The 13,492-nt window shown below is 38.5% G+C and overlaps 1 protein-coding gene across 1 annotated transcript in view; it reads left to right on the forward strand.

Moving 5' to 3' along the window:
- Nucleotides 1-115: 115 nt before the first annotated feature.
- Nucleotides 116-13,492, forward strand: part of SSH2 (slingshot protein phosphatase 2) — a 111,986-nt gene continuing 98,609 nt past the window's right edge. Inside the window, exon 1 of the mRNA XM_008566338.1 lies at nt 116-243. Within this exon, the coding sequence (XP_008564560.1) occupies nt 116-243 (128 nt within the window). The remainder of the gene's footprint in view (nt 244-13,492) is intronic.

The raw sequence follows: 13,492 nt of genomic DNA on the forward strand, positions 1-13,492 counted from the left end.
GGCCGCCGGGAGCCCGCGCTGCCTGCGCCTCTGGCCGGTGGAGTCCAACGCGAGCGCCCCGTGCCCGAGCCGGGCGGGGGCCAGGATGCGGAGCTGTGCGCCTTGAGCCGGCCACATGACCCTGAGCACATTGGCCCGCGAGAGGAAGGCGCTCCCCGCCTGCACCTGCAGCCTCGGTGGCCCAGACATGATCCCTTACTTCTCCGCCAACGCGGTTATCTCGCAGAACGCCATCAACCAGCTGTAAGTCCGCCGTGCGCCCACCCATTTCTGTGAACGCTGGGAAAGTTCGCTTTTCAGCAGCCGTTTTCCCCAGTATCCTGGGGAGCAGTCAAGCAGGCGAGAGTGTGAAAGCGCAGCCTGAGTGCTTGGAGGTCTCGGGGCATCCGTGAGGATGGACGATGGGCTGGAGGTGTGGAGGTGATTCGTGGATGCAGAAGGTGTTCCGGGGTGGAGGGGTAAGGGTGGACAGAAGAATCCTTTAGGAGAATTTCTGGTAAACTTTGAGGGAATCTGAAAGTGGGGTCGTCCCGGAGAAGTTGTCTGGCTGTCTGTGATGATCGAGTGACAACCCGGACGTATGGCACTCGGGAGACGGGACTGAAGGGTGGTCAATAGACGTAGAACAGCCGGCCGAAAACGCGAGTGACTCCTGTGGGTCCTGCTGATGATCACCCTCCAGGGGTGGTGGGTTTTGTTATTTGTTTTACATAAGTTTACGCGTGACCATACATTTCTGTCGCAAGCCATTTACACAAAGGCAGTTCGTTCTTCGCTCCCGCTGTTTGTAGTCTGGAGTTATTTCGGAAAACTGGATTCGGTAGTTTCGCTGTTTTTCTTTTATCTCCACCTGTACTAGTACGCACTCAACCCAAGCCTCCATGAACACCTCTCTTCACTAAAGTGCAAGATTCAAGCGCATCTTTAAATCGTCACTGTTTTTGAAATATCACTTTTTTAAATCTCTAGGGTTATCATTTCCTTCCATTGTGGTTTAGCTATTTCTGAGAACTGTGTGTTGAAGCTCGTGGTTAATCTCACCTCACAGTTATAAAGCTCAAAGTAGATGAATTCCACCTATTCAAGTTGCATACTTAAACCAGTGGAGTGGTTTAAGGTTACTTTAGATAGCAGCAGTTTGGTTTGCGTTATTGTATTGGTACTCACTCCGGAGTGGCTTCAGAGGAGTCACTTGCTGAGGTTTTCCTACACTCCTAGCTACTGTCTCCCTTCCAGGTCAACTCTGAAGAGCATCTTTTTTATGTTCAGCAGCATAAACTTTCCATTATACCTTATTAAAGGTCCAAAAAATAGCATGTAAAGTGATTTATAGGTCATCTTAAACCTAATTTAATATTTTAATTAACGGTTAATTAAGCCTTAATTAAGGCTCCTATCATCTTAAATTAAAGTTATATGAGTCTCAGCTTTTTTTTCTTGTGTGTTGATTCGTGGTGGAGAAATAGCAAAATACACAAACAGGGGTTTTACTGCCATGTTCTGTGAACTCTACACAATTAAATAAACTGCCTTACTTGTATTTTCCCTTTAAAAGGAGGGGGTAGGGGTGGTGGAGTGAAAGAAAAAGGAAGGAGTGAATAATCCAAAACTGGATAACCAATCTCAAAATAATAGTGTTAACAATACTTTAAAAAGAAAAAAGGCAGTGGCAGCAACCCAGATATCCATGGATGGATGAATGGATAAACAAAATGTGGTATAAACATGTAATGGAATATTATTCAGCTTTACAAAGGAAGGAAATTCTGACACATGCTACAACATGGATGAACCTTGAAGACATTATTCTAAGCAAATTAAGCCAGTTACAGAAAGACAAATACTGTATGATTCCATTTATATGAAGTACCTACAGTAGTCAAATTCAGAGAGACAAAGAATGGTGTTTGCAGGGGAGGGGAGGTGAAATATGTGTTTAATGAGTACAAAATTTCATTTGGGGAAGATGAAAAAGTTTGGGGGATGAATAGTAGTGGTGATTGCGTAACAATGTGGGAGTACTTAATGCCATAAACTGTACATTTAAAAATGGTCAAAATCGTAAATTTTATGTTATGTATATTTAACCACAATAAAAAGGAAGAAAAATTTAAAGAGCTTTTAAGCTTTTGGGGGGAAAAGGAGTTTTGAAGCATACTTCTTAGTGTAGTCAAACAAATCCAGATTTCTTTTCCTACTAAGTAGTGTCTTTGGGTAAATTATTTGATTTCAGTTTCTGCCACTGTAAAACAGGGATACAGTGGTTTCTACCCCATAGGATTAGAAGAGATCATGTACTTGGTAACCCTTCGCAAACTAAATCTGTGCACAAAAAATAAATGAATTGAAATTAAATAATAACTAATAGCTGTCATTTATTGATCACTTGTCACAGTGCTAAATATAATGTATTTTATCTCGTTTAATTATCCCTCTGAATGAATTTGTTCTATTTACAGATAATGAAGCTGAAGCTTAGAGAAGTAATTGCTTAATACCATATAGCTAGTAAGTGACAAAACTGTCCTTAGAATCCAGATCCGTTTTCTAGGCCAGTGCTCTTAACCACTATAAAAATGATATTTTGTCTTAGTAGTTGCAAGGTCACTTTTGAGACTAGGCAGTCTTAGGAATTATCTTTGCTGATATCTTCAACTTAGTGAAAAATGCATTTGACAAACTGAGTTTTGCTGCTATGGTAGACAAATTTCTTAAGAATTTTCAGAATATTTCTCATTCATTTTTGTCTCTTTTTTGCCATTTTTTTTTTCTTAAAGGAGACTTGCTATAATATTCACTTATTCTAAACAACTGTATTTATTCTTTTTACTTTAGGAGTCATGTTTATTTAGCATTTATAGTGTTGCTCAGCTCTTCATCATTAAAAAAATCATTGGGGATCATTCTGAATAAAATCCTAAATTTTATGGATTAAATCCATAGATAACCATTGTTGACATCGAATGGGAAGTTCTTAATTTGGGGCCCGTGGTCACCTAGAAATCTATGGATTGGCTTTAGAAAGTCAGTGAACTGGGACGGCCCGTGGCTCACTTGAGAGAGTGTGGTGCTGATAACACCGAGGCCACGGGTTCGGATCCCATATAGGGATGGCCGGTTGCTCACTGGGTGAGCGTGGTGCTGACAACAGCAAGTCAAGGGTTAAGATCCCCTTACCGGTCATCTTTAAAAAAAAAAAGTCAGTGAACTCCCTGAGATTATATGAAAATGTTGGGTAGATAAATATATATTTTTAAATCAGATTGTCAAAGTAATATGTGATCTCAAGAAAGGTTAAGAAACTCTTTCCTAAAGGGAAGTGTTATTTCTAAGACCTGTTACTATAAATCTAAACTGGTGTGAGCATCTCCCTGTCGTACCATATATGTAATTAGCAGTGACTAGTGAGAGCAACTAAAACATTCAGATTTAGGGTCCTAAGTGAAGACTCACTCAAAAAAAAGATTGTGTGTGTGTTTGAGGGAGGGAGTAGGTTGACACATGAGTACTCTTAGCCCAGTGGTTCTCTTATCATTGCTGAGAACCCACTCATAAAAGCTTTTTTTCCTTCTCATTTGCTGCCTCAGATTTGCAAGCCAAGTAACAAATCATCATAAATTAAGTGTAAGAATAAATAGGCCAGAATGAGATCTTAGTTACTCTCTTATGGGGGAAAGTTCATAACCTTTAGAGTATGGCCTTTGGACTATTTTGGTCCTTTCACAGGCTCTTTCTGATTTCTTGACTTTCAACTGTTATACATAGGTGAAATTTTAGAATAGCTGGGGTATTACTGTATTTTATTGGTAATTATGTCATCATTATCAGATTAAGATCTCCACTTTCCACTGTATACTATACTCATCAAGTATTTTGATGACCCGTCAATATTTTTGACCCATCAATGAAGAACATTAAGAAGTGATCAAATTTATTCCAGAAACAAAGAATAACTATCATATTATAAGTGTTAATTCTAGAAAAAATATATATGAGCAACCCAGAGAATCATGTGATCAAACTTCAAGAGTCCTGGATTAGACTGACCAAAATGATCATGAAAAGTTCCATACCCTTTAAGGGTCTGTACATGCTTTTTAATAAAACAAAAATCTAAATTTCTGAAGAATATGGAAGCCTATGTTATTTTTAGAGCCATTATTCAATCCTTGGGAAGTGGTCGCTAAGCAAGGGGCCAAGGCATTAGTGTTATTGTTAATGCCAAAAAATGGCTTATCAAGAAATAAAAGGCCATTTTTTTGTGTGTGTGTCCGGCAACGAATTGCAACCCTCAGTGTCATGCCCGCACCTCGCTCAGCCAGTGAGCAGGAACCGGTCTGTATGTGGGATCCGAACCCTCGGCGGGAGCGCCGCCGCACTCCCAAGCGGCGCACTGTAGCAGTGCGCCACCGGGCCGGCTCTAAAAGGCCATTTTTGTGTCCTAAAAAGTTGAGGGAAGGATCAAGAGTTATTAAATAAAATGCTGGCAAAAATGTTCCCAGTTGGGGGCCAGCCTGTTGCTCACTCGGGAGAGTGCCGTGCTAATAACACCAAGTCCGCGGGTTCGGATCCCATATAGGGATGGCCGGTTTGCTCACTGGGTGAGCGTGGTGCTGACAACACCAAGTCAAGGGTTAAGATCCCCTTACCGGTCATCTTTAAAAAAAAAAAAAAAATGTTCCCATTTGAAAACCTCTAATCAAAAGTCTTCAGATTTAGGGCCGGCCCCATGGCTCCTTCGGGAGAGTGTGGCTCACTGGGAGCGCCGAGGCTGCGGGTTCGGATCCTATATAGGGATGGCTGGTGCACTCACCGGCTGAGCGTGATGTAGACAACACCATGCCGAGGGTTGCGATCCCCTTACCGTTCAAAAAAAGTAGTCTTGGGATTTAGGTGCTGAAGTCATTGCTTAATTTGTTAATGTGGTTACCTTGACCTACAATATTTCTATTTATTTACTTTGTTTCATATATTAGTTTGAGTTCCTAGCTCCATCCACATCTGTGCTTTCTAAAGCTCATCCCCAACAATGGAAGAAACATTGAGATGATTATCCAAAATGTAAGATTTCATGAAATCAAAAGGTAGAAACAGTTTTGTTCGTTTTTTGTATTAGTAAAATAGTACTAATGCTTTTTCAGTTCCACTTTGTAGTTGTCCAAATGGTTTCACATACGCTCATCTCCAAACTTGAGCTTATATCAGAATCACTTGGAAAGGCTCATTAAAACATACATTGCTGCCTACAACCTCCAGCATTTCTGATTCTGTAGCTGGAGAGTTTGCATTTCTAACTAGTTTCTGCATGATACTGGTCTAGGGACCACACTTTGGGGTCTACTACCTTAAAGTATTCCTCAGAGGCAGATCAGGCAAATCATCAGCCACATTTTATAGAGTAATGAACCCAGAGAAATCAAAATGATGAAGTGATTTGCACAGAGCTGCATGGCTTGTTATCTGTAGAACTGAAACTAGAACCAGCATATTCTGCCTCCAAATCCAGAGCTCTTACAGTGCTGCAGAGTCCTAAAAAACGTGTATCTTTGTATACGTACATGAACATTTCTTTAGATAAGTTTATAGCAGTGGAATTTCTGGGTTTAATGGCATGTGTGTTAAAAATTTGATACATACTGCCAAATTACTTTCTAAAAAGGCTTTGCCAATTTTCTCTTACCAGCTATACAGGAGTGTATCTTTCCCCATATCTTCACCAACCCTAGTACTATTAATAACAAAATTAAATAGAAGTTAACATTTTACTGATTTCTTACTCTCAGACAATATTTTGGGCACTATGCATATCTCATTCTCTTTTCTTTTTTTTTTTTTAAAAGATGACCGGTAAGGGGATCTTAACCCTTGACTTGGTGTTGTCAGCACCATGCTCAGCCAGTGAGCCAACCGGCCATCCCTATGTGGGATCCGAACCCGGGGCCTTGGTGTTATCAGCACCGCACTCTCCCGAGTGAGCCACGGGCAGGCCCTCATTCTCTTTTCTTTTTTTTTTTTAAAAGATGACCGGTAAGGGGATCTTAACCCTTGACTTGGTGTTGTCAGCACCATGCTCAGCCAGTGAGCCAACCGGCCATCCCTATGTGGGATCCGAACCCGGGGCCTTGGTGTTATCAGCACCGCACTCTCCCGAGTGAGCCACGGGCAGGCCCTCATTCTCTTTTCTTAACCTTACAATTTAGGTATTATCCTCAATTACAGATAAGAGGCACAAAGAGGGTAAGTAACTTGTCTGAGATTATACAGACCGGATGCAAACACAGGTAGTCTGATTTCAGAGGCCTCTGCTCTTAAATACTTCCCTATTTACAGTTCTACGTACTATAAAGGTTTAGCATCTTTCTATATTTTTATTGGTCTTTTTCATTTTTCTTCTGTGATTTGCATGTCTGTACTTCTGACCATTTTTCTGTTGGTAATTGTTTTTTTCTTTTTGATGTTCTCTGTATGTTCTGAATATGTAGCAAAAATACTTTCTCCCAACCTATTGTTTGCCTTCTAACTTTGCATCTCATATAAAAGTTTTTAATTTTTATGCAGTCAAATCTGTATTTTCTCTTATGATTTCAGGGTTTTGTATCTTTCTTTGAACAAAAAACCCTTCCTACTCACCCCCAGGATTATAAAAATGTTATTTTATATTTTTCTAATATGTTTACATTTTTGAATATTTAACTCTTTAAAACATCTGAAATTTATTTTTATTTCTAGTGTGAGGTAGGAATTCAACTTAACCTTTTTTTCCAAATGGGTAATCAATTATTACAATACCATGTATTTAATCCATTCTTACCTCACTGATTTGAATTGTTGCATATATTATATATTAAATTCTTACAGATACTTGGGGTCTTCTTTTGTACTCTTAAATTGTGTTAATATGTTTTTCTGCTCATATACCAGTACCACTGTTTTTACTTATTACAGATTAAGTGGATATTTTGATATCTTGTATGGCAAGGCCTACCTCGTTGTTATTAATTTTTTTAACGTCTTAGCTATTCTTGTTTATTTTATTTTCCAGATAAGTCTTAGAATCAGCTTTCCACTTTTAAAAGTCATAGTGAGATTTTTTGATTGAAATTTTACTGAATTAACTTTGGAGAGAATTTCCAGCTTTACAAAATGAGCCTTTCCAATGAGGAATGTGTTGTACGTATCTTTTTATATTCACTGCTTTTTAAATGTCCTTCATTTAAATTTTACAGCTTTCCTCATATGATGGTTACACATTTCTTATTAGGTATATTCATAGGTGTTTTATAAAGTTTTTGTTGCTCTCGTGAATGTGCTTCACTTTCTTAAGACGTTTTCTAATTAGTCACTGCAGGTTTGTAGTAAAACTGTTGCTTTCTATATTTACTTTTATATCAGACCACCTTGCTGAATTCTTACTTGGTTCTAATATATAATAGATTTTTTAATTGATTTTCTTGATTTTTTTCTGAGTGGATGATTATATCATCTGTAAGTGAATTTGTCTCTTTCAGTATTCATAGCTTTCATTGCTTTGGCTAAGGCCTCTAGTGTAATGTCAAATAGTGCAATGCTAGTGAACTTTTCTTGTTTTCCATTGTAAAATAAATGCTTCTTATATTTTGCAAATAGGTATACCATGTGCTATAGGTCCTGGCATAGACCACTTATCAAATTGAGGGCTTTTTCTCTCTCTCTCTTTTTTTTTTTGGCAGCTAGCTGGTAAGGGGATCTGAACCCTTGACCTTGCTGTTATCAGCACCATGTGCTCCCAAGTGAGCTAACTGGCTAGCCCCAAAGGCATTTCTTACTATTGCTAATTTGCAAAACATTTTAATCAGATATATTTATTGAATTTTATTGAATGTTTCTTTGACATCTATTGGAATGATAATATTTTTCCCCTTTACTGGTAATGCTGTGACGTATTGAGTTGCTAGAGTTGAGTCATCCTTGCATAATTTAGCTACATTTGTGTTTGTATTATTCATTTAACATATTGCTGAATTTGGTTTACTAATATATAAGATTTTGCACTGATACACTCAAATATTTTTTGAATCTTTGGTGCTTTGTCCAGCTTTTGTCTGATTTGTGGAATGATTTAGGTAGCTTCCATTTTTTCTGTGCTCTGTAACAGTTCTTTAGCAGGATTACCTGAATGTTAAAGCATGGAACCAAGAAGCTGTATTCCAAGTGTTATAATTTTATGAAATGTTTTTGCCATTCAAATTTTTTAATTTCCTTGTCCTCATTGAATAAGTGTAATTATCATTCATGGAGCTTTTAAAATCTAGATCTTCTACAGAAATAGGCAAACATAATTAGAATAAGTTTTAATTCAGTGATTGAAACCAGGCATGTATTTATGATTTAAGGGATTTTTTTCTCTCTTTGGTGGCTAAGAGACTAATATCAATACTTAAAAGAGGCATGAGATGTCTCTTTGATTCTAAATTAATACTTTTTATTGTTATTTCTGATCCTTGAATAGAAAATATAGCCTTAAAAATGGAATGTATTTAAATAAGTGATCAAAACTACTTTACATCTGGAAAATCTTCTGGGCACTGTGGCCTTTCAAATATGAAGAAAAGGTTAATGATCCACTCTCAGAGTATAAAGGCACAGTCATGTTTTCATTATTGATGATAACTTTGTGTAGTTTTATGTACTCTTGTGCTTGTTTGAAGTCAGTAGAGCAGTAATTGACCTGGAACCATGGTGGGGGGAAAAAAAACTCTCAACTTTGGCCCTCTTGAAATCATGCTTAACCAAGTTAATGAAGAGTAAATCTCCACAATGAAGATCAGCAGGGATGGTGAGGTAGTGATATGCTCACATCAAGATTTCTTTTTGATAAATCTAGAGTGATTTGTTTTTTTTTTTTTTTTTTTTTTAAATTACTGCTAATCTGCTTATGTGCTCACCTGTTATTCATTTCTGAAATTGGGCAGTTTCTCTAGACTTACACTGAGGAAACCATTGCCCAAAGAGAAATAATTAAAGATGTTGTCCATCTCTGTTTCCAAGAGCTGTTGGACTATGGAGTGATAAAGGAGTTCAAACTCCTACAGTTCATCTTGCTAACATCTCTTCTTGGGTCTTTCCAGTAAATGTTGAGTCCTCCAAACTACCATATGGTTAGCCTTGGGGCTAAAAAACAGTGATGTTGATGCTATCATACCATATAACTACTTTCAGAAAGGGTTAGAGTAAGCTTTGCATTGTTGAATGATGCAGGATGTTGCTGTCACTAACATAAGTAGGTTTAATGTGAAGAAATGGCTAAGAACATCAAGACCTTTTTAGGTGTTCCTGTTATTTGGAAAGGATGTAGCCAAATGATTGCTAGTATTATACTTTCCTTTTTGTCTTTTTTCGTGACCGGCAACGGGATCGCTACCCTCGGTGTCGCGCCAGCACCGCGCTCAACCAGTAAGCAGACTGGTCTCTATATGGGATCCGAACCCTCGGCGGAAGCGCCGCCCTCTACCGAGTGCGCCACCGGGCCGGCCCTTCACTTCCTTTTTTGCATGTTATGTGAATTTTGCAACTTTCATTTTTTACATTAATCAGTTTTTAGAGGCATGTGACCCTTCTTTTAGTAACCTGAGGGATTTGGCTTAGTTATGTCTGGTAAAGCAACAAAATCCAGAGGGTTGAATCACTCTCAGGTAAAGAGAAACCTCAGTGTTAACCAATTCTAGGCTTTTTTTTTTTTTTTTTTAGCTGTAGCAGTTAAGGTTTCGAGGCATAGAAGTAGAATTGGGATTTTTTTTGGTAGTGATCTAAATGGCTCAAATTGTTGCTTATGTTTGTCTGGGGATAATATCTGCCTCATTTCAGGAGGCTGTGGAGATCAAATAAGATAATGCATAAGAACAGTAAAAATTTCATATGTTTATTACTTTTATCATTGTACTTAATATTTATAGATCAAGATTCACATGGATAATCATGATCCATAACAGAATGTTTCAAACCCTGAGAGTTCTAATTGTACGCTTTATGTTGGTTTTCTTCTGTGGTGACTGTGTAAAAGTTTATGCCACAGATGGCTTTATCTGTTAGCAACTAAAGCAACACTTTAAGCAATCTTCATCATCCCAGTAAAAGGCTAGTCAGTCTTATGAGCTGAGCATCTTGTCTATACATCTGTGTCTGCTATTCTCTGAATTTTGTGTAATAAAAGCCAGTTGAGGGCCGGCCCGGTGGCGCACTGCTACAGTGCGCTGCTTGGGAGCGCGGCGGCACTCCCGCCGAGGGTTCGGATCCTACATACAGACCAGCCGCTCACTGGCTGAGCGAGGTGCGGGCGCAACACCGAGGGTTGCGATCCCGTTGCCGGTCCCGGTCCAGTATGGGCGCAACACTGAGGGTTGCGATCCGTTGCCGGTCACGAAAAAAGACAAAAAAAAGGGAAAAAAAAAAAAAGCCAGTTGATCTCCATGAGAGCTAAATTGAATGAGTGGTACCATTTCTTCAAGACCCTTCAATGTCCCATGTCCTTTAAAATTATTATGTTTTGGGGCTGGCCCGTGGCTCACTCGGGAGAGTGTGGTGCTGATAACACCAAGGCCGCGGGTTCGGATCCCATATAGGGATGGCCGGTTTGCTCACTGGGTGAGCGTGGTGCTGACAACACCAAGTCAAGGGTTAAGATCCCCTTACCGGTCATCTTTAAAAAAAAAAAAAAATTATTATGTTTCTCCTAATGTTAATGTATCCAGCTCTCATGAACATCAAAATTTTTAACTTCCACTATATCGTCTTTATTTTTGTAAGGAGCTTTAGTTTGAAGGAATTGAGGTATCTGTGGGGGGATGTGAATTCTCAATGTAAATTTCTCTTCCTAAGAGATGAGTGGAATAAATAGATTCAAACAGTAAGTGAAACAACCTCTTTGAGGTCCCTTTGACTAGATTTGATATATATCACTCTGTCAACCACACCTCTTTGAGATGCTCATCCCTCCTCCAATAAAATCTCACATTTAATTCTTAAAGTATCCCATTCCTTAAACATTCTCTGTAAAAATTCTTAGAATTTCTCTTGGGTCACATATTCAGAATAACTACATGCCATTTATTCCTTGCGCCTAGTAGTAATAGTGTAGTGTTTGGAATGAAACAAACCTGAGTTCCAGTCAGTTACACCATTTATTAGCTGTGCGATCTTGAATATAATATGTTCACCCGAAGCCTTAGTTTTCTCATCAGTAAAATGAAGCTTATAATACCTCTGAGGATTAACTGTAATATTTGTGAAGTACTGTACTCAGTAAGTGGTAGCTAATATTTTTGCTCTTTTTGCCCTTTTGACATGAGCCAAATTATAGGAGAAAGAATTAGAATACAGAGTGGCACCTTAGGCTGATGGTAAAAGTTTGGTTATTTGCATCATTATCATAATTGCATCTATTCTATATAAGAGGTGGGAGATTAAAAAAAAATACAAGACATGGTTCCTGCAGTCAGCATGCTCAGTCTGTTGAGGAGATAAGACATATCAATAAACTAAGAGCACAGTTTAGCACTCTCTCTAAGTGCTAGGTGAGTGGTGTAGTTGGTGCTTTAAGGGATTCAGAGAACCAAAAGTTATCATTGTAAATGAGCTCATTAGGAAAGGCTGTATGGAAGTAGGATTTGAACTGGAACTCTGACATTTATTTCTGGCCCTCTTAAGTGTCTGAATTTGCTAAAATAGTGGTAAAAAGGATACTTGGGTGGTAAGAAAAAAGGAAGACTATGTGGCAGGTGTTATGGCCATATTACAAATAGATAGTTTCAAGTGATTACTGCTATTAATCATTTGTGGTAAGGAGTATCCAGAAAGGCTTTTGTATAGACTGATATTGTTGTTTAGAAAATAGCTGTGAGCATATTTTGAGCATATTATATGGGCAGACTTTACATAACTTATTTAGGAAAGCTGCCAATTTCTCAAGGCTGTTATTGAATAGTACCTGTGACTGGGAGCACAATGTGAAATCCCCACAAGCAGCATATGAACAGAAATCATTAAACTACCTGCTAGTGGCTTTATGGGTTAAAAAAAAAAAAAAAAGCACGTTCAAAACCTCTTTCTCTGCTTCCTCCAGGTGCTCAGCTCTAGGTATTATTACATCAGCATCTCGTGGTAGGCATCATGTTGTTCCTGTGGCACAGAGGTTGTGCTGATTGCTCTTTTTTCCTGCTCTTATTGGCTGATTACCAGTTTAATGGCCTAGTTACCAATTACTGGCTCAACTTATTTAGAATTCTACATAAGCAATGTTCCTTAGTTTCTAAATCAAGTACCCATGAAAACCATTCTAGTCGTAGTGGGGATCTTTTACACAAGTAGCCTGTGTAAAAGATCAATAAATCTTTATTCATCAATTGTATTCATCAATTAATAAAGATCAAGAACTGTATAAATGTCATGTAACACTAAGACCAAGTGATAGTTTAATGATACTGAGTCAAAGAAGTCTCTGCACAAACTGAATATCTAGCAATCATGCCTTAATAATTCTCCTACACTGAAAGAAATGGCAAACAGACTAGATAAGAGAAACTTCGTTTATTTCTATTTAATGATTCTAACCAAATGAATTTAAACCCAGTGTAATTTTTTTTTTTCTTTCCGAAATTAAAGAAAAACTGAAGAATGTAGACTGGCTGATTATCTCTAATTTAAAGATTAAACGCCATTGTTGTTTTAATCATACTTTTTTATTCCTTACCTCCTTGGAAGTACTTGAATACATCTGTTGAAAATCCACTTTAATCCTGGCTATTAGTGTATTAGGGCTTATTCACTCCTGTGGCTCTCCTGTAGTTACTCTCAGTTATCATGGTAGTCCCCTGTGCCTACACTACTGGAATTTTCTCTCCTTGTTTTTTGTTGCTGTTTTAGATTCTTGGAGAAATTCTCAGCAGGGCCATATGCCCTGTTTATCAGAAAATGATAGTGCAATAATGAGAAAGTTTGTTATGCTTTTTTAAAAAAAATAACATCTGGTCTCTTCCTCAAAATCAAAATCAACAAAAAAATATTGAATGTCTATGCTCTTCTTTATAGCAATCTTACAAATCATTTTGGGGGTTAGTTTCCAAATGGAAAATCCTCTTGACTTTTTTTTTTTTTGTCTTTTTTCGTGACCGGCAACAGATCGCAACCCTCGGTGTCGCGCCCGTACCAGACCGGCAACGGGATCGCAACCCTCGGTGTTGCGCCCGCACCTCGCTCAGCCAGTGAGCGGCCGGTCTGTATGTGGGATCCGAACCCTCGGCGGGAGTGCCGCTGCGCTCCCAAGCGGCGTACTATAGCAGTGCGCCACTGGGCCGGCCCAAAATCCTCTTGACTTTTAAAAAACCTGTCTACCCTTGTACATAGTAAACTTGATAATATCTTCATTTTGTACCACCCATTCAGCTTAAAAAGAACTTGTACCCAGTGAGTGATTTTTTTTTTATAATGAAGTATTCTTATCAACGAAGCAAAAAGTACT

The sequence above is a fragment of the Galeopterus variegatus genome, unplaced genomic scaffold (genome assembly GCF_000696425.1).
Source record: "Galeopterus variegatus unplaced genomic scaffold, G_variegatus-3.0.2 Scaffold236, whole genome shotgun sequence".
Classification (NCBI taxonomy): domain Eukaryota; kingdom Metazoa; phylum Chordata; class Mammalia; order Dermoptera; family Cynocephalidae; genus Galeopterus; species Galeopterus variegatus.